The following is an 18,570-nucleotide window of genomic DNA, read 5'->3' on the forward strand; positions in this document are numbered from 1 at the left end:
GAAGACCGTTGTTCTTTAGTGTTTTTTAATGCCTCTTGGCCTAGAATATAGAAAACAATCATGAAAAATACACCTCCTCCCTAAAAGAAGTGATCTATTTCAAAATACTCGGATGTTCAAACAACAGAGCACCAAAGTCCTATGTTATGCTCAAGGATAGACAATATCTGAAAAACAAATATACAAAAAAGCCTCCTCCCATACCAAGCACCTATTTTTTTTTTTTACTTCCAAAGCGTGATATGGTAGCTTCCTATCCAATTTTCTAAAGAAAAATAATAAAGTATTTATTTGCATGCATAATTTCTAAAATGCCAAGTAATCCTTTATATTCTATAATTTTGTACTTGGAAAAAAAAAAGCTTTCAATCTCAACATATTTTACAATGAAAATGACAAGTTCTAGCTCCTTGTACTTCCCAAAGAAATCAGGACATGGAGAGAAGCTCCTCCTTCTCTACAATCAAGCCAATCTTTGTTCTTGCACACATCAGAAATTAAGATGATGAACTTAAACAATAGGAGGATGATAGGAGGTTAAAAAAAAACAACCACAGACTTTTGGGAGGAGCTTGGGTTTCTGTCCTTCTAAAAATACATGGTTGAGAGACTTAAAATATCCTCACAAGGGAAAAGAGGTACCTTAGCTACTTTCCTCCAGTTAAGACAGTCAAAGAAGTAATATGTTCCCCTCTCGTATGTATTGGTTTTCATTGTTGGCTCCATGCCGGGTGCCCTGGTGATCCATACTCGTTCTTCTTTGTGGTATCTCCAATCTCGGTTAAATCTTTTATTTTCAATAGGAAGGAAAAAATATTATTTAGTATTAGTTCAATTCGACCTTATAAACTATTTTTTTTTTGTAAAGTTTAAATCAAAATTATACAATGCATTTCAAATCAAAACAATATTTTTAAGATATCACTATACCTGCTATCTCACACCTCCTTCCATACAATTATTACATATCATCCTAATCACACATGAAACTTCAAGAAGTTCAAGCAACAAACTCTTTTTATGCTAACTTACTGATTTTCATTTTGCTAAAGATGGCTAATTTCAATGTTTAACAACTACTGGCATCTGCATACCACTTTTTCACGTTGTTTTATAAGAATACCAAATGTATGAGCTAGACATTTGATTTCCACTATACAAGTAAAAAAAAAAAAAAAGGTACAAAATGGAACCAATGTTGGAGGAGGTATTTTAAAAAAGAATTCCAGTTTTAGATTGTCTAAGCTTCTGTTTTCCATGTCTTCTGTTTTATTACACGTACTACTTCATTACTGCAATAGATTAAATCAAATAAGACTGACAAAATAGTTTGAACGTACAGCTCTACTGCTGCTAATAGCTGTAATACATCTCCTCCATTCATGTAATAGAGATAAAACAGGAGATCTTCTCCATATCGGCCAAGTTTTATTGCAGCCAGCTGCAAAAGATTGAAGAAAATGAGGATGAAAAATCACAATAGATAAAAGTTTAAAGACAGTACTATCCCACTTAAATAACACAAGGATACATCCAGAATGTGCTTCCATCCTAAGTGTGTTGCAAACTATAATCTAACACAGCAAGAGTAGCAGTTATTAGAACAATCATTTCTTCTTCACTTTGTTAACCTTTCCAACTAACAGGATACAGTAGGAAAATAAATAGAAAGAATGAATCAGCAAAATAGAATTTTAGCTCTGTACCTGCATCCATCATCTACTTTTTTATTCTTATTTTTTAAACCATTTGAATGTATTTGCTCACTTTACACTGTATTAAGTAACACCACTACCATTTCTTACAATATTTCACAATAATCCCTCTTAAGGAACTACAGTACTTGAAAGAAAACATACCTAACAAAAATTCCTATTCAAATATACATGGGAAGCAACAGATAAATGTAAGAATATCTTGATTCACAATTCTGATCTTATCTCAAGAAGAAATGTCTCATTTTAATATGGCATTTGAATATTATTACAGTATATGGATTATAAAAAACTTGTTTTTTGCATGAAGGGAAGAGTTGTAAAAACATAATGCATTTGTTAACTAAGCATGCCCATTCTCAGTTTTATTTTCCCTTTTTTTTTCTACGGTGGAATGGGTACATGATACATATAATTAACTGGTTAATGCATCACTGATCTTAAAAAGATTGAGAACATCCATAAAATGCACTGATTTTGAAGAACATTACCTATCTGAAAGAAAATTCAGAAAATTACTGGTAATAAACAAACAAAAAATATGCACACACACACACACACGTACTCACCTTATCCCTAATGTGAATGTTAGTTAAGTATTCAGATGGAACATGGAAGTCTAAAAGAGAATCGGAATTGATGCAACTATTAAGACATGTAAATGAATATAATTTGCAAATATTAATATTGAACTGAATAGTCATTTCTCTCTTACCTATGTCTTGAGGTCGACAAGGTGATGATGCCCAGGGTGATGCAAATTTGGGATAAAGATTTCTGAAGAAAAAGAAAAATATGAATTTACTATTTTTTTTTTAATGCAATAAACATACCACACAACCAACATCACTACACCTGGGGTGAGAAGTAAGGAGAGGGGTAAAATTTCCAGCCCATTTTCCTAAAATGGCAATGTTTATTCATTTTTTTTAAATATGTTTTAATATGGTTAATATGGTATTTTTTAATAAAGGTTGCATTTAAACATCCTTAGGAATCTACAGGGCCAAGATTTCCTTCCTAGTCTATCATTCCTTACTTATCATTCCAACTTCAGTGCCAGGGATCCCGGCCCTTTTTAAGGACCCATTTTTACCTGGTGTTTTAACTTGATCAGGAACAGTTCATTTATTTCTCCGACCACAAAAATGTACTGAACCCCATGCACAATATTAAAATAAATTTATGAAGACGTAATATTTGGCTTTCAAATAGATTTTACTAACATGTCATTAAAGTCATTAGTTCAATAAAGAGAATATTATGAATCTTCTAACTCTACTACAATGACTGATGTACCAAGGAACAGAGTTTTCCAATTAACAGGTAAAGGACTGAAAAAAGGACCAAGTAAAATACACTTTTGGCGTGCAGCTGCAATGTACTTTCACTTATCCACAACAGCAGGCTATTATTGCATGTTGTGGAAATGAAACTTGTGTATGGTACGCTCTATTAAATCTTTGCTTCCTTCTTGTCAAAGGCTTAATAGTTGCTACAAAATAGCTGAAGCCTACAAAACTACCTGAGTACAACTAACTCCCAGCTGAGCTACATGGGCCAAAAACTACACTGATAAAACTGTGTCAGTCTTGTTCTAGGTTAAATAATCTTCATGTTAGCAAAAGCTTATGCTATAGAATTTGAGGGAGAAAAATTTGCAGATGTTGAAAATCACTAAAATATTCTGCAGGAAGCCTAGAGAGGCAATGCCCAAGAAGAGGAGTTTCCTGCAGCTCCATCACATCATGCAGGCCCTAGAGATCTCATTTCCTAGGGCAAAGAATTCAGGATTGTTACAGACTCCAACTGCACTTAATACAATAAAAACTGCAGGGTCTGTGCACAGCATTCCCTATGTGACATAAATAAAACTATACTAATTTAACATTTTTCAAGGAGGTATTGGACAGCATACGACCTATTTGATTAACATTTCAGAGTGCTTCTGAAAATGAGTGAACTACTACATGATCTCTAAAGAATTAAATGAAGTACTGCCATTTGTATTTTCAGTTTTGCTCATGCAGAATATTAATTTGTCATAAGGAATGAAAAGCATTTCTCTTCACAAAGAAATTAGGACTGCACAGGCAATACATAACCATTCTTTCAACAATTGAAATGAGTGTTAACCTACCTGTACAGAAAACATTTATAGAACTAGGAGTTACAGGGGTTAATTCAAATAAAAATATATACAGAATTCTAGAATTGTGTTACTAAAAGCACATTTATAAGTGTTTAAGTGGTATTGGTGCCTTTAACATCAGAGGTATTTCATAAGGAAGAAAAAAATCCAAAACACATGTAAAGCTTTTAGTTTTTCAAATGACAATTTGTTAACCAAGCAAAGGATGTCTAACGTAAGAACATTTTCTAGAAATTATCATTTTGAAAAGTTATACCTCTAGAAAGAAATATGCAATTCAACGCCAATAATTTCAAGATAGCAAAGATCAGGAGCCATTTTTCCTGTGACTTCCCTCTCACCTTGATATCCCCATTCATGTCTTCCCTAAACTCACACATCCAGGGTGCAGCTGTGCATAAATTTATGAAACACAAACTGTGTATGTATGCTGGTAGGCCTTTGTTTATACATATATTATACAGAAACCCTAAGATGCACATACTACACTGCCAAAAAGCCTAATACAATGACAATCTCTGCTGAAATAAAACATCACAACTCTTTATCCAAGGCAACTAAGTATCTTGTTTTGTTTGTTTGTTTTTCTCCCACAATTTGTGCAATTGCACAAATATGATCTCAGTGAAAGCTTGTAGCTGCACTACCATGGAAGTAAGGTAAGTGACTGAGTTCTGCTTTTTCTTTGCCAAAAAAATGAAAAAATCCATTTACATAATTTAACACAGTAAATCAGGACATGGAAAGATTTTAGCAAAGGATATGGTAAACACTAGGTGTGTTTCCTACCACTTGTATCTTCATAGATTAAAATAAGTCAGCAGCCTATAGTCTCCCTCAGAGACTCCCTCAAACAGCAAGGTAAAAAATTCTTCAAGACTCTAAAGAGTCATGACAGCACAGTCTTAGCTGAAAGGGTACCAGAAATTCAATTTATCTCACACAACTGCAGTCCCCAAGACAGGCATTTTTCCCGAAACTGATCATCTAAGTTCCATCTGTAACAGGTAGAGAAAAAGAAGCACTCTAGGCTGGTGATTCACCTTACTATCTTAAGAACTTCTCTTACCATTGTGCAGTCACCAATTGCTTTTCTCTCCACTGCCTTTAAAGGAAGCCTGGATGACTAAACTTAGGTGAACTGAATGACTGGAAGTTAACTATAACACTACATTTTCATCTTTGGTGGAGTAAACACTGTAAATGTACTAATATTTACCTCCAAATTAATGACATCTAAATGCAGATATCCTCAAGGAATAGTATTATTTGAAAAATAATGTATACATGAAATTTATTAACAATACGCTGTTGTCAATTCCTTGAAGAAAGTCCTGAAGGAGTTAGGAGAATAAACAAAGCCACTAGGTTTATTGAAAGCTTGCAAAACAAGATCTCAGTATGCCTTGAAGCACAATTCTCTTGTTTATAAAAGTTTTATTTTACTGTCATTACATTTTCAAATTTCATTTGGCAAAATATCTTGTGGGTTTGATACTTATGTGAGCTAAGTGAGCCTATTATTATGAATGACAGCATAATAAAAACAAAACTGAAGACAGTACTAAAAACCAGAAACTTACTCAGGAGAGTTGAGATTGAGACCTAGTGTTGTTAAATCACTTCCTAATGCAAGATGTACCATTCCTGGATCTGTCTCTGCTGCCCTGATGAATGTTAACAAGCCAATCATTCCAAACTGGTCCGTCACCATCCCTTGAGGAATGTTGGTAACCCGACCTGGGCAAGAAGAACAAATTAATTTTCTCCTTTTAAGAAGTGGAGAGATCAACATGATGTTCTAAAGGATTGCCAAAACCTCTGAAGAGGACAAAGTGGAACAATACGTACCGTCAGGTAACACCTGGATCCCTTTTTTCTGCTGGTTGTTGTTTTGCGTAGTTGAACTTTTATCTCCAGGAAACTTGGGCCCATCTGTGCTGGATGATGTTTTGCCTGATGTATTCAAATTCTATTAAAAATAATTGGTAGAGTTGGTATGATGGAAACAATCCAGAATGGAAAGACTGGTTAACCGTATCTTTCGGTCAGGAGCTCTGAACAGTAGTACATCAGGTCGCTCTAACATATTAGGCACTAAAATGGAACAAAGCTGAAACTCCTGTGCTCTGCTGACAAACCTTATGAAATATTCAACACTTCCTAAAATATACCTCCCATTCAAAAAGGACTATTAATGAGCCTATAGCTTGCAATATAAAAGGATAAGAAAATATTTTACACCTGTGTTTGAATACACAATGGATATCCCAAGTGCCTGTGGTTAGCAAGTATTTTGGACTCATCACATCATGTATTTTTCCGACAGTCTTGCTCCTGCAGTCCATTACACTCCACGATGTAGCAATAGGCAGTAACTCAAGCCAATTTCAGGTGCAAACAACATACAGTTGGCACCTTTGCAACTATCAAGAAAGAGATGTAAACACTGTCTGGCAAGAAAACTCTCCCTGCTCTCCAGGAGCTCATATACTGACAAAAGGCATTTTCCATAACCCTGATTTCTTATTCTTTCATGTGCTTTAGAACAACTCTGCAGTAACACAGTATAATCACATCTACTCCCTCTTTCCTTACTGTATTCAACTCTAAGCATATCAGAACATTTTCCATACCATAAAACTGGTGACAAAGTTTGGGAGCCAGGCTTCCCAACTGGCCCCCACCTTTTCTGAAGTCACATTTTTCAGTTTTCACAGGAGTTCATAGTTGCATATAATATCTACTTATCGGTACTTTTGGCACCCTGATTAACATATTTTTGCAATTAAAAATGATAAAACAATTATAAACTGGAACATTTTGTTAAATTCTGTAGAACACTGTTCTCTGCCACCCAAATTTTAGTGTATTTACCTTTCATTTGTAATAAAAAGAAACTATTACACATTTTTCAGAGTACATAGTGAAAAAAAACACAGTAATTGCAGCAATATTTAAGATATAATGTATCCAACTAGTCTACAACATACCCATGAATACAGTGGTCTCTATTAAAAGAGCTTGCTCGCTGTCCTTTCATTTTCCCATCAAGATTTTTACCTTGACTAGATATTGTAACACCTAATATTTAAAGGATTTGACAGCTTTGAAAAAAGACGTTATAATGTGTAAATTACTACTACTGATGAGAGGCCTCAACGGTGAAAAATGAGCTGGAATTGGTAGAAAAGGAAGTTATAAACTGCTCAATTTAAAAGAAGTTTATGTCAGTTATTGAAAACAAGTTTCTTGCATGTTCCTCCTTGTCAAGCCTCCAAATACAAAAGGATACAAAGAACTCTTATGAAACTAAGAAAGCAAGGTTACAGTGACTGTTGGAACAAAAGAGCTTCCTGAGAAATACCATATATATGGCCACAGATGAAAACCTGCTTGTTTAAGATTTCTCAATAATTTAGAGGAGCAAATTTGAAACTCTTATAAATTTCCACTGTGATTTCCACTAAGATTCCACTGCGCCTTTTGTAACATAGCCATCACGAGAAGTATGAACACTTGAAATAAGAGCAGCTTCATGGTTTACTTACAGATTTATTGTCATCATTACTTGATGTTGGGTCTTTGTAGCTGGAGCCTGGTAATGCTGGAAAATCTTCATTGTGTATTGAAAAGTCCTGGGACTGCTCACTTGCTGGTTTTGTTACCATTCCAACTATCACCAAAATGAAAGCAGGAATAATGTTAAATGACTGCTAAGAAAAGAATTTTCTGCTGTTGATCTTGCTTACTGCGCATTTTCATTATGTGCACGTTGTACAGCAGCAACGACTTTCAAAGAAAACGGGTAAAACAAAACAAAGCATATTCGTTTACAACATCCACACAGATTAGACTAAAGCCTCTGTTTAAGTGTGAGCTGAGAAACACTCTGGGTTAAGTTCATAGACAAATTCACCGCTTTAAGAACGAAGCCCAAAACTTTTACCACATAAAGCACCTATTTTGCATCTCTAAATAATTAAACAATCTTTACAGGCATTATTATAGTGGTGTTTAAGGAAATCCACTGATGGAGGAAGGATGTACAGCTTTCGTGATTGCACATTTTTCCTCCATCCCCTAATTGTATGTAGAATTTCCTAGCATAATCTCTTTAGAAGCAGGTATTCTTAAGACGATGCCCAGCTGACTTGCAACAGAACATATCACCAATGAAATACTTGCCTGTGACATAAGACCGACTCCTACTTTCAGTATGAAAACTGAAAGCATTTAGCCTGCAACTCTCAGTGCTCTGACCCTAATTTAAAAAAAGTAGGCCAGTCACATTGGAACATGGATTCCGACTACTGAAAAGCAACATTTTTTCTATGCCAGTTCAAAACCAAACCAACCAAACAAACAAAAAACCCACACCAGGCACCCAAGGGCAAATACTCGTTGCTGAGATAAGTGATACAGTGACTTGTTTGCAAACTACACGACGAGTAAGTGATGGCAGAGGGAAGTCCAGGGCCTATTTTTCAGTATCTCTTAATAGATGGGTAAGATCTAAAATGGTTCAGCAGCTGACAATGTGTGTGACTTTGTCTAGTATTCTTAAGTTAAAGGTCAAAGCTCCTTTAAGAAAAAACAGAGTTAATGTTGTTTCTGCTGTAACCCCTTTTTATCCAGAGTTACTACGATTTTTTCCAGTGGGTGAGTAGAATAATGAATTAACTCTATTGCATTTTCTCCTTCTATGTAAAAAGCGTTTGAAGGCTTATTTTCTTGACAAGCATGACGAAAACATGCCTCTGCTCAGAGTTTCAAACCTTTTTCTTCACCACAACCAAAAGCGCTCTCCACTTTTTGTTGGTGGAGACAGCATCCAGTGCATCTCATATCCCTACGTCTTAATTTTTTTCTACCATGACACCTATCCCCTGCACTTAGCAGATGCTGAAGGAAACTTTTCAGACAGACATTTACTGCCTGGCTCACCACACAGTCACGCAAACAGGTACGGTAGCACCAAAATGGGGAAATGCTGTAAGCAGAGGAGCAAGTGGTTATTTATTTAATTTTTTTTAATGCAGCAATGCTGCTAAATGTTAAACCCGAGACCCACGCTCCAAGTACACCTGCGTGGACCTCTCTCCTACTTCCCATCACTTTTCCAAGTAGAGGCTTCTCTTGAGGAAAGAGAAAATCGTGTGTAAGCTACAAGCTCTCCACTCTCAGTATGACTTTCCAGAGCCTTTATCTGGGGAATGACTTTTGCCTGTGTTCAGGAGCACTTCAGTTTAACTTGTTTAGCTGTTTCTCACAGCTATCTTAAGCAGAGGGCCTTGGTTACACCCAATCCATGAGGCTACTTTCTCCTGATAACGCAGTATCTATTATTTCTCTCCAATTAAAATTGGAGCTATCTCCTAAAAACACTAGCTTTTTTTAGATGGAAAAGACTTAGGTATTTTTAGTTGGAAATTTGACAAGTGTCACAAAAATAAGTTATAAATGCAACTTTTCAGAGCAGCTGATGCAACATGCATGTCAAAGTCTACTAAAGCAGTAACAAAAAAAAAGTTTTGTCCTTCATGCTAAACTTACCTAAATTTTTTCCAGACCCAAATAGCAAGATTTGTATCCACCCTTAAGTTTTTCCTTTTATTATTTTTTAAGCTGTTCAGCAAGAGTTATATAAGACACAGATTTGGAATCTGACTGATAATAGTTGATGCTTACAGGCTTTTTTTTTTTTTTTGAAATCTGATCCTCATCATAAGAGTGACAGTGAACAGTGCTACAGCAAGTACTATCAATAAACAAAAGTAAATGGTATAACTGCTACAAAAATATCTCTAATAATTAAATATTATTTCTAAAACATAATAATCAGAATTCAACAGGTTTTGTATGCATGCAACTAGAAAACAACCTATTGCTCAAGACATTTCTTGAGGTTGAGCAGCTTTAGAGTTACCAAACAGACTGAAAACCCCAGCAGCCTCTATTGGTGGTGTATCTAAACCAAGTTAAGTCCTAATACTTACAAAAAAATGAGGGAAATCTCCAGTCATAGAAATATACTGACGGTTTATTTCCAAAAAAAATCAGACTTGGAGATGGCGTTTTAGAAAAGGCTACCCATTGTCTTAAAACCCACAAAAGATGAAACAAGCAAATACATATTTCATTCAAAGAGTTTTCAAATATATAACCTTACCATAGGGAGCCCTTCCAGCTAAAGGGTTTATTAATGGAGTTGGATTGCCACTTCCTTCCCTTCTGTTTCTGTCTGCTAGCGCTGGAAAATCTGAGAGGTCCAGTCCTGTCACATTTTCACTTCCATCTATAATTAAAGCAGGCATTTTAAATTTCCATTTTTTTTTCTCAAGGACTTCATTATGTTCATCAAATTCAAAAAATATATCAAATTCCTCTTTTTATTCTTACTGTAATTATCACAAATAATTACAACTTCTGTGTTATGGGACGAGGCTAAAGAGCATCAAGTTTTTATTTAAACAATATCGAGTCAGTAGAATTTATTAACAAGGTTTGTTCGTTTTGAATTAAAAACTGCATGTGTAAATCCAGGCAGACTAGCAAAACTACAGTACTAGGATAGGTAGCCCATTTAAAATGTAAGGAGCTGTCAAGGAAAGATTTCAGATAAGATAATAACCCATATCAGCAACAGCATCAAGGAGCTCTTTTTTCCTTAGGAAAGGTAAGACACGATAAAGCTCAAGTAGGTGCGGTGCCAACACAGGACAAGTAACATGGGAAACATTTTTGTAATGGCAAACACACGACATGGGCAAGGTGAGCAGGGCAGCTCCGTGGAGATGTCAGAAGGTGCCGGGGACACCAAACCCTTTATCTGAGCCTTCCGTGCTGTGACATCAGCAGTGCCACCGGGTGGTGGCCACCAACAAACCGCAGCACCCATGAGCCTACAGCACCAGCGAGCAGGAGCATCTCCCTCTCTCGAATCATTAAAATCAGGTGAGGATGTAATTTCCTGGGAAAAATCACAACTGAAACAACTGATTGACAGGATTGCTTTATAAAGCAGCTGCTCAAAAGGAGTTTGAGGTCTCTAAAAGCGCTGTCCTGCTGTGTTTATCCTCTGTAATGCTTTCATAGGAACGTGAATCTTTTCTTCTCTGATTTCCTTTCCAATTCCATATGTTATTTGGCATTTGTAACCAACCAGGTGTAACTTATAGTCACGTGAGGTACAGTGAGTATCTGCTCACAATCCATTGGCATGAAGTAGTGACACTGGGTGTCATAACACTGCTCTTATGTTGCGTTACGCCATGAGAAAAAACAAACCAACCATTAATACACTTATATCTGCACTGAATCTTCAAACTAAAATAACAAAATACTTTTCCCACATTAACGTCAGGGTTACAGACTCTGCTGAAGATCACGTAGAGTTATTTTCTAAGGGCAGCGCTTCTGCGCAACAACTGCACTCCAAAATATTTCCAATCAGCCTTATCCAATAATAAATAAATAAATCTTTCTGCTGTACTTCAAAATCAGCATAAATGTGAGTAAACTCACCTGTTCCATTAAAAATGTTACTTGATAAGGAGTTATTCATTCCGAACGCCTGATTTCTGTTCATCCCAAATCCAGACATACTGTGAAAAAAAAAATCCAAGAAGTCAGAGAAAAAGGTATTGAGGCTTCCTAATTCCCGGCTGAAGGCATTATGGAAAAAAGCCTAAGACACTTAAATTATTTCAGCTAAAGCAACACCTACTAGCCTAAACTCATTTTTTAATTACTTTCCTTTATACTTTTGAAATTTCTGAGCAAGCACTGCTGAATCAATACAACCAGAATGACTCCAAAACTTGAATTTTTTAATAGCCACAATATCTTAGATATCTGTCAACCAGCAAACTATGACAAATGTGATCATTACTGAAAAATTTCACGCTGAAAAACGAAACAGCAGGAAATAAACTAGCAAAAAGTCAGACTAAAGTATTCGCTTGCAGGTAGTAAGCTGGATCACAGAAGCGATCAAGTTCGTAAAGACTCAATTAAAAGCTGTAAAGTTATTATGTGCAATCATCACGATGTACACACGGCATTATCAAGAACATTGGTGTGGTTTCTGCCACACAAGGACACCCGTTAAAATGAAGTTTCATACAGTCAAGCAAAAATGTTTGAAGGCATCTAAGAATTAGATAGGTCTGACAAATGATCCGCTCCATCCTATGCAAGCTGAAGATGTCAAGAAGTTACAAGGTAGCCCAGAACTGAGTGAAATTTGGAATTTCTGCCCTATGGGAAACCAAACCCTAACACTCACTTCTCCCTGTAACAGGATGCAAGTTGATATTTTAGAATTTTCTGTGCAAAGAAGTGCCAAATGTTTTCCTAGTGGAAATTTTATCCATATGAGTTTTTCGCAATTCCAAATCCGAAGCATTTAATTTCAATTTGCAATAACCTTAAATGCTTCAATTTGGGCAGAGACATCAAGAAAGGGAACGGTTAGTCAGAAATGGTCCTATCCTGCTTTGCTCCAGCAGGATGGTGCATCTGAAGGACATCCAGATCTCTGACATTTCATGCACTGGAAGGAATACATTGCTGGTATTCTCTGTGAATCTTAGACCTAGTGAGAGTACCAACTGGACACAATTTGATCTTGAGGGTATATAATCTAGCATGATGGCAGACCATGTTTCTCACACAAGGTTTGTTTTTAAGGCAATTAGAAATAACCAGGTCAAGAATTTAAAGGATAAGAAAGGGGTTAGGCCACAAGATGCGTGCTTCCCTACTATTATTTGCAAACTGTTTGTTAACCCGCATCATCTCAGCTTCCAACATCTTTTACTGATAGGACTAAGAATGGCAAAGTGAAGTATTTTATGTATTCAAAGTATTAAAAACATTCATTGCTCCAACTAAGGCATTAATTCACAAAATACTTCATGGAAGTCACATAACTCATGCACGTCTCACTAGGGAACCAACTTTTTGTTCCCTCCAAGTATCATTTCACCATTTAATCAAATTAACCATTGGATATATACTATTTTGACACTTGCAGACTAATAAACCGTGGAATAAGAACTTGTCATTGTTCCAGTGATATGCCCCTCTCTACTTGTAAAAACTGTAGCAGCATTAACATGAACTATACAATGCAAACAGTGGAAGATGAGGATTTTAATTCAAACGCTCCTACACACTAGGATTTCATTATCTTTGTCCTACAGCTGGATGTTGTTTAAACAAGTACATCCTCTATATACGTATCAATCCCCAAATTCATTATCCTCTTCATGTAGAGTTTTCAAATATATTACCATTTCAAACTTTTGTGATGCTCAAGTTTCAAAAATACCTTAAAATATAAAATTATCTTTTGAAATTATCATTTCCTTTGCTTGCTGCTACATCACAGGAAAGAAAAGGCAAAGTGCAAAGTCTTCTCACGCTCCAAGAACACAGACTACTAACAGCAAATCTCTATTACTTTGATTAAGAGAAGATTTATTTAATGCCTATATCATAATGCAAAGCTCCAAAACTGAACAGATTGGCCAAGTTTCAGATAACTTTGACATTCATTTTTCTTCATCTGTTTTGTAAAATTCTAGATTGAGTAAGAGGTAGCATCTGACTGTAATGAGCACGTTTGTGCTCAGTGTAGCAGTCAGTCCCGCAGGTAGGACCTAAAGTGAGAAAAAGGAAGAAACTGGGAGCACAGGGATCATGAGGCTGGGGAATGAAGCCTGGAAAATGGTCAGTTGTGCGAAGCTGTGACTATGTGCTATGTAATTAGAATCAACACACTTTTTACTACAATGTAATCAGTATAAACTAAGCATAACCATACCAACAAATCATAGTTAAAGCCCAATGATTTCTGATGCCAGAATCTTGCCCAAAGATAGAAAAAAAGATTGAGAAATTTCTAGCAGCAAATGAACACCAAATCCTTAAATGAGTGGTAAACCACTGCTCTCCATGTTATTCCAGAATTCAAAGAAGGAAAATACAATGTCCCTATTGTGTCCAAGTCAGTTAACAATTCTTCCAGAATAACTATTATTGTTATTGTTAAGTAGTTATTCTGTATTATGTCTTGCCTTACTTCTTCCCAAACTCAGAGATGAATATTCTTAAAATGGAAGGATATACACAAAGAGCAGTGTATGTTTCCAGAACAAACTCAGGAACCCAATAGAAACGTCACATATTTTGTATAAGTAGTAGTAGAAATTCAAAAGTCAGAAATAGAATTTAGCTGAAAGGCCTCAAAAAGTCTGCACGAGTATTAAAAGCAGCTTCAAAGCTTACTACTGACTGGAATACACAAAGCAGCATTTCAAGTTTTCTTCTAATGGATAAAAAATCAGACTTTGAGAGGAGTACTAAAGAATGAGGATGTCCATCCATGGCTGTAGAGGGATGGTCTGACCAAACAGCCTTACCTGTTCACAGTAAAAGGTTGTCGAGAGGGTTGCTGCTTTGGCATACATATTATGCTTGGAGAGCTTCTGTTGGGGCTGCCTAACCCTGAACTGCTCATGCTGTTTGTCCTGCTGGGAATTCCAATGCCCTGACCAACCTGGGAGTGGTTCATCATATTCCTAGGATTCATAGGCAATATCCCCCTGAAAGAGAAAAACCATCCATAGAGATGAATCTATACAATACTATTTGGTTACTCATTTAAATTACTAACATAGGATGGACTTCGAGCTGTTGCAACTTAATTTATGCTTAGATCAACACAGCTTGTTTGGGTTACTCTCTATAATTAACGTAGTTTGGGATTTCTTCAGAAACACCAGATGACCCATTGTGTACTAATCAAGTCCTCAGTCAGGTTTAGATAAATACTTAAGTATTATGCATTCAAAAAGGTGTTACAGCTCTGTATTAAAGAGCGCTTCGGACCTACTACCTTAATATTTTCAGACTGTATGACATCCATTTAAAAACTTTAACCATTCAATTTCCAGAATAGCCAAAAAAATCCAGTCTCTTACATTCTGAAGCAGGATTTGCCAGCAAACTGTCCTTTACATACCAAAATACTGTTTTACAGTAAGCCTTATCTTACTGTTTTACAGTATTACTTACCTAACACAGACAGTGGTCAATAAAAACTATATATTTTTTAATTTAATCAGACTAAAGTAGCTGAGGCACAATATGCAGAACATTTAATAAGTGCTCTGCAGAAAGACACAATTGCAGAAACATTGGCTATCAATAAATACCTGCTCGGAGATGGAGGCGTGTGAAGTGACATTGTTGGTACCCCTGTTGTTGGCGTTACGTGGCTCGGTAACTGAGTGCCTTGTGATAAGCTGCGATTTAACTGAGGGGTATTGTTGCTCATTCCCCTCATTGGAAGGCCTAGTGCACCTATTGAAAAAAAATTCAGAGGGGTGGAGATATATAGCAATCCGGAACAAAGTCTTAGCCATCAGGTAGGTGTGGGTGGAAACAATTTACGCTGACAACCTAAAAAAAGTGCAACGACTGAAGGAAAAGTGCAGTGTAAAAGCTAAGTCCTTCTTTGCATAGTAGAAGCCCCGTTATCTCACAGATAGCCCCGTTTTTGTGAAACTTGAGCAATTTCAGCCTCTGAGTCACTAACAGCATTTTGTTGCCTTTGGGATGTATACTGAAGACAACAGGATGAGTTTTGATTTGTTGATGAGGACATGGAGATCTATACATCATCTTTAAAAAAAAAAAAAGCACCATTTTGCAAATCTATAATAAAAAATAAAATTTTGAATTTTAAGTAACACTGCTTTCAGGACAACAAAATCAACCTTTCGGGAAACTTCTTCGTAAAGTTTAAGTTTAAAGTTTCCTTTTGATAAGAGTTATGGTCAAGTTCGACTTGATTTCTTGAGGAATGAAAGCAAGCAGGAATTTAACTGCCCTCAATTAGCAATTAAAAGCATACGGTAGGGTTTTGTTTTTTTTTCCTGCTTTTTCAACATTGTGATCAGGAGTATTTTCTACACAAGGATTTTGGTGCAATAAAATAAAGTTAGCACTTTATTAAATATATATACATATCCATATATATATGTAAATCACCTTAACTCAGAACAACAAAAAATAGCCAGTTGGCTGCTCTGTCTCAAAATATCAGAAAACTTCATGAAGTTTGTCATCGTTCTCACGTTGCTTTTCTGTATTCATGAAGTTTCAGAGTGATGTCCAAAGACAAAAGAAGCCATTTAGTGCAACATATCAACAGAAATACACTTGCATATAAACCCTGAGAGCTATAAATAACAGCCCTATCACCTTAGCATAAAGCTGCTGAGGTAGACTCGGAATTCAAAACCTTATGTGGTAGACAAAAGGAAAGAAAAATTAGGAGGGATCAGCACTCTCTGATGATAGATCACCCCTTCAGAAGAGCTGAATATGCCAGCCTACGACATGATGAAGTACGAGGAATGCAAAGAACGGACAGACCATACGCTCAGGTTATTGGTACGGACACGGTCTGAAGGAACCCCGCAGCTGTTCAGCTCCCATCCTTGCAGCACTGCCTGCCCAGTGTTTTACCCTACAATTTGCAGCCCAAAAAGCGTGCAGTGAGGAATTTTGATACCACGAATTTCTCCCTCTACGCTCAGACTAAGAGGTAGCGTGACTCACTGTAACAAGCCTTGCAAGACTTCAGTAATTGCTGATTGTATCAAGGTGCTCGCTGTAAATATTTTGGCAATTTGCTGCATCAGAATAATTTCAATGAGTGTATTATAAATAATATTTCACACTAATTAACAATTAGGTGGAATTTTAAAAATAAAATGGTAAAGAAAATACATTCTTCGAAACTAGAGACAATACGCTGAAAAACATGATTACTGCATTTAGGTTAATTTTGTCAAGCATTCATTCCAACAAAGCCAGTTTTTCACTAATAATGTTTTTTCTTGATGTTGGCTTTCTTTAGATCAGATTTTATTTTATGGATAGTACTGTCACTATATTTTTACGTTTGGCAAGTAAGGGCAGTTGAAATATTCACCATTACAAAAAAAAAAAATCTTCCTTATGCTTCCCTTTTTCACATTTTTTAAACCAAGATGAGATCTACATGGGCTACATCACAGGCTGATCAATGAAGTGGCTTGTTTTGTGCTTAGAAAATAAGTTTAACATTGTGCTAAATGATTGACACCTACGAATTTAAAAGCATATGGACATGAGCTGCTTTGTTTTTCCCCAAAATATTTAATCAGAAGCATTTACTCCCCCTTCTTTCTCAGTACTTGGAAGAAAATGAACCCTGACAATATTTACTTCCTAATTTTCAGCCATGCATGTTTCCACGTGAGATTAAGTCCTAGAAAGAACATACAACTGGCTGAACAGCCAAGTTTCATGAAAAAAAGCTGCCAATAAAAATAATCAACACATAAGAGTGACAAACAGAATAAAACACTACTTCAGTATCTTTGAACAGCTGAGCCTGAAAGGTTCAGCAGTGCCACACTGAGGACCCAAGCCAAGATCCAAACCTGACTCTCAGACTGGCCAGAAACTGACTGTAAGGTCTCAGTAGCATAATCAAAAACCACTTGGAGTAATGTGGTCACCCATCAACAGCCTCTGAGAGGGTCAAAAATCACTATAAATTTAAAACTATTTAAAGAAAGCCTAAACGAAACTTTTACCTCAGGTCATGTACCTAAGAGACAAAGCTTTTAGTTTGTCCCGATTAAAAAATCCACACTCTAAAATATCCTGAAGACACTTTTCCTTAGTATCTGAGTGGGAAGCACTTGGCTAGAAAGCTGCAAACATTCAAAAGCACAGTGATGAAAGGCGTTCACAAACCTGTTTTACTTGTGTAACTCTATCTAACTCAGGTGCTCTGACTCACTCTGCCTGTGCCCCTCTCGACTACAGGGAGGTTCAGTTATTACTCTGGCACTTAGGTCTGATCCAGCACTACACTCTGTGACTAATTCTCTGTATCTCCAGCAGCAACAGTATACACAAGACTGGCAGATATGGGAAAAAAAAATCTTCAATAGATGGAAAGAAAACGGAACAGAAGGAAACAAATCTTACTGGCGTAATTCTTTGCCAAACGTGAGCTGCCAAACATATAGACAAGACTTAATTTGCTCCTGCAGAGCATCAAGTATCAGTTAGAATTTGTTTCCTTCTATTCCTTACATGTTTTTCTGAAGCAGGCTCATTTTGGCCCAGCTCACCTTCCATCGTTTTTTTTCAGAGCCTTAATAGGATTACTGTACTTGGATATTTAACAGCTATACGCTGTCAATACATGACACTTTGCGTACTAAACACTGCAAAAAATGGATAATAATGCTAAAGTTTATCTTGCAAAAATAAATAAATAACCAAAACCCACACATACTCAGGCCTTTACAGCCTTTACAATCAGCAAAAAAAGCCCAAAGAGCTAGGAGTTATTTATCCAGAGCGTGTAACTAGAACATCTAATAAAATCAAGAAAAATAGTTCTTACTTTGTTGCCCGTATAAACTTGCCCCAAACTGAGACAGCTGACCTGATGTTGATGGTGATGCCAGCATCTAAAATTTAAAAGAAAGAATAAAAGGTTAAAGACACAAAGATATCATGTTACCTTGCTCCGAAAGTTTGCAATAGCACATTCTTTTGCCAATCAAGCAAATGAAAACCCCCTCTTTTTCAATCATCAAGTTTTAGAAACTCCCTAAAATA

General features: G+C 36.3%; 1 protein-coding gene across 6 annotated transcripts in view; it reads right to left on the reverse strand.

The window, feature by feature from the left end:
- The window catches only part of CNOT2 (CCR4-NOT transcription complex subunit 2), an 85,104-nt gene that overhangs the window by 7,694 nt on the left and 58,840 nt on the right, over positions 1-18,570 (reverse strand). For all 6 annotated transcript variants that reach the window (XM_068669213.1, XM_068669214.1, XM_068669208.1 and 3 more), the window contains 12 exons: positions 18,353-18,419; positions 15,093-15,240; positions 14,298-14,480; positions 11,395-11,474; positions 10,040-10,165; positions 7,419-7,543; positions 5,719-5,839; positions 5,451-5,607; positions 2,431-2,492; positions 2,285-2,334; positions 1,341-1,441; positions 643-787 (listed from right to left, as the gene is read on the reverse strand). In XM_068669213.1, the coding sequence (XP_068525314.1) occupies positions 643-787; positions 1,341-1,441; positions 2,285-2,334; positions 2,431-2,492; positions 5,451-5,607; positions 5,719-5,839; positions 7,419-7,543; positions 10,040-10,165; positions 11,395-11,474; positions 14,298-14,480; positions 15,093-15,240; positions 18,353-18,419 (1,365 nt within the window). The remainder of the gene's footprint in view (positions 1-642; positions 788-1,340; positions 1,442-2,284; positions 2,335-2,430; positions 2,493-5,450; positions 5,608-5,718; positions 5,840-7,418; positions 7,544-10,039; positions 10,166-11,394; positions 11,475-14,297; positions 14,481-15,092; positions 15,241-18,352; positions 18,420-18,570) is intronic.

The sequence above is a fragment of the Anas acuta genome, chromosome 1, assembly GCF_963932015.1.
Source record: "Anas acuta chromosome 1, bAnaAcu1.1, whole genome shotgun sequence".
In the NCBI taxonomy this organism is placed as follows: Eukaryota; Metazoa; Chordata; class Aves; order Anseriformes; family Anatidae; genus Anas; species Anas acuta.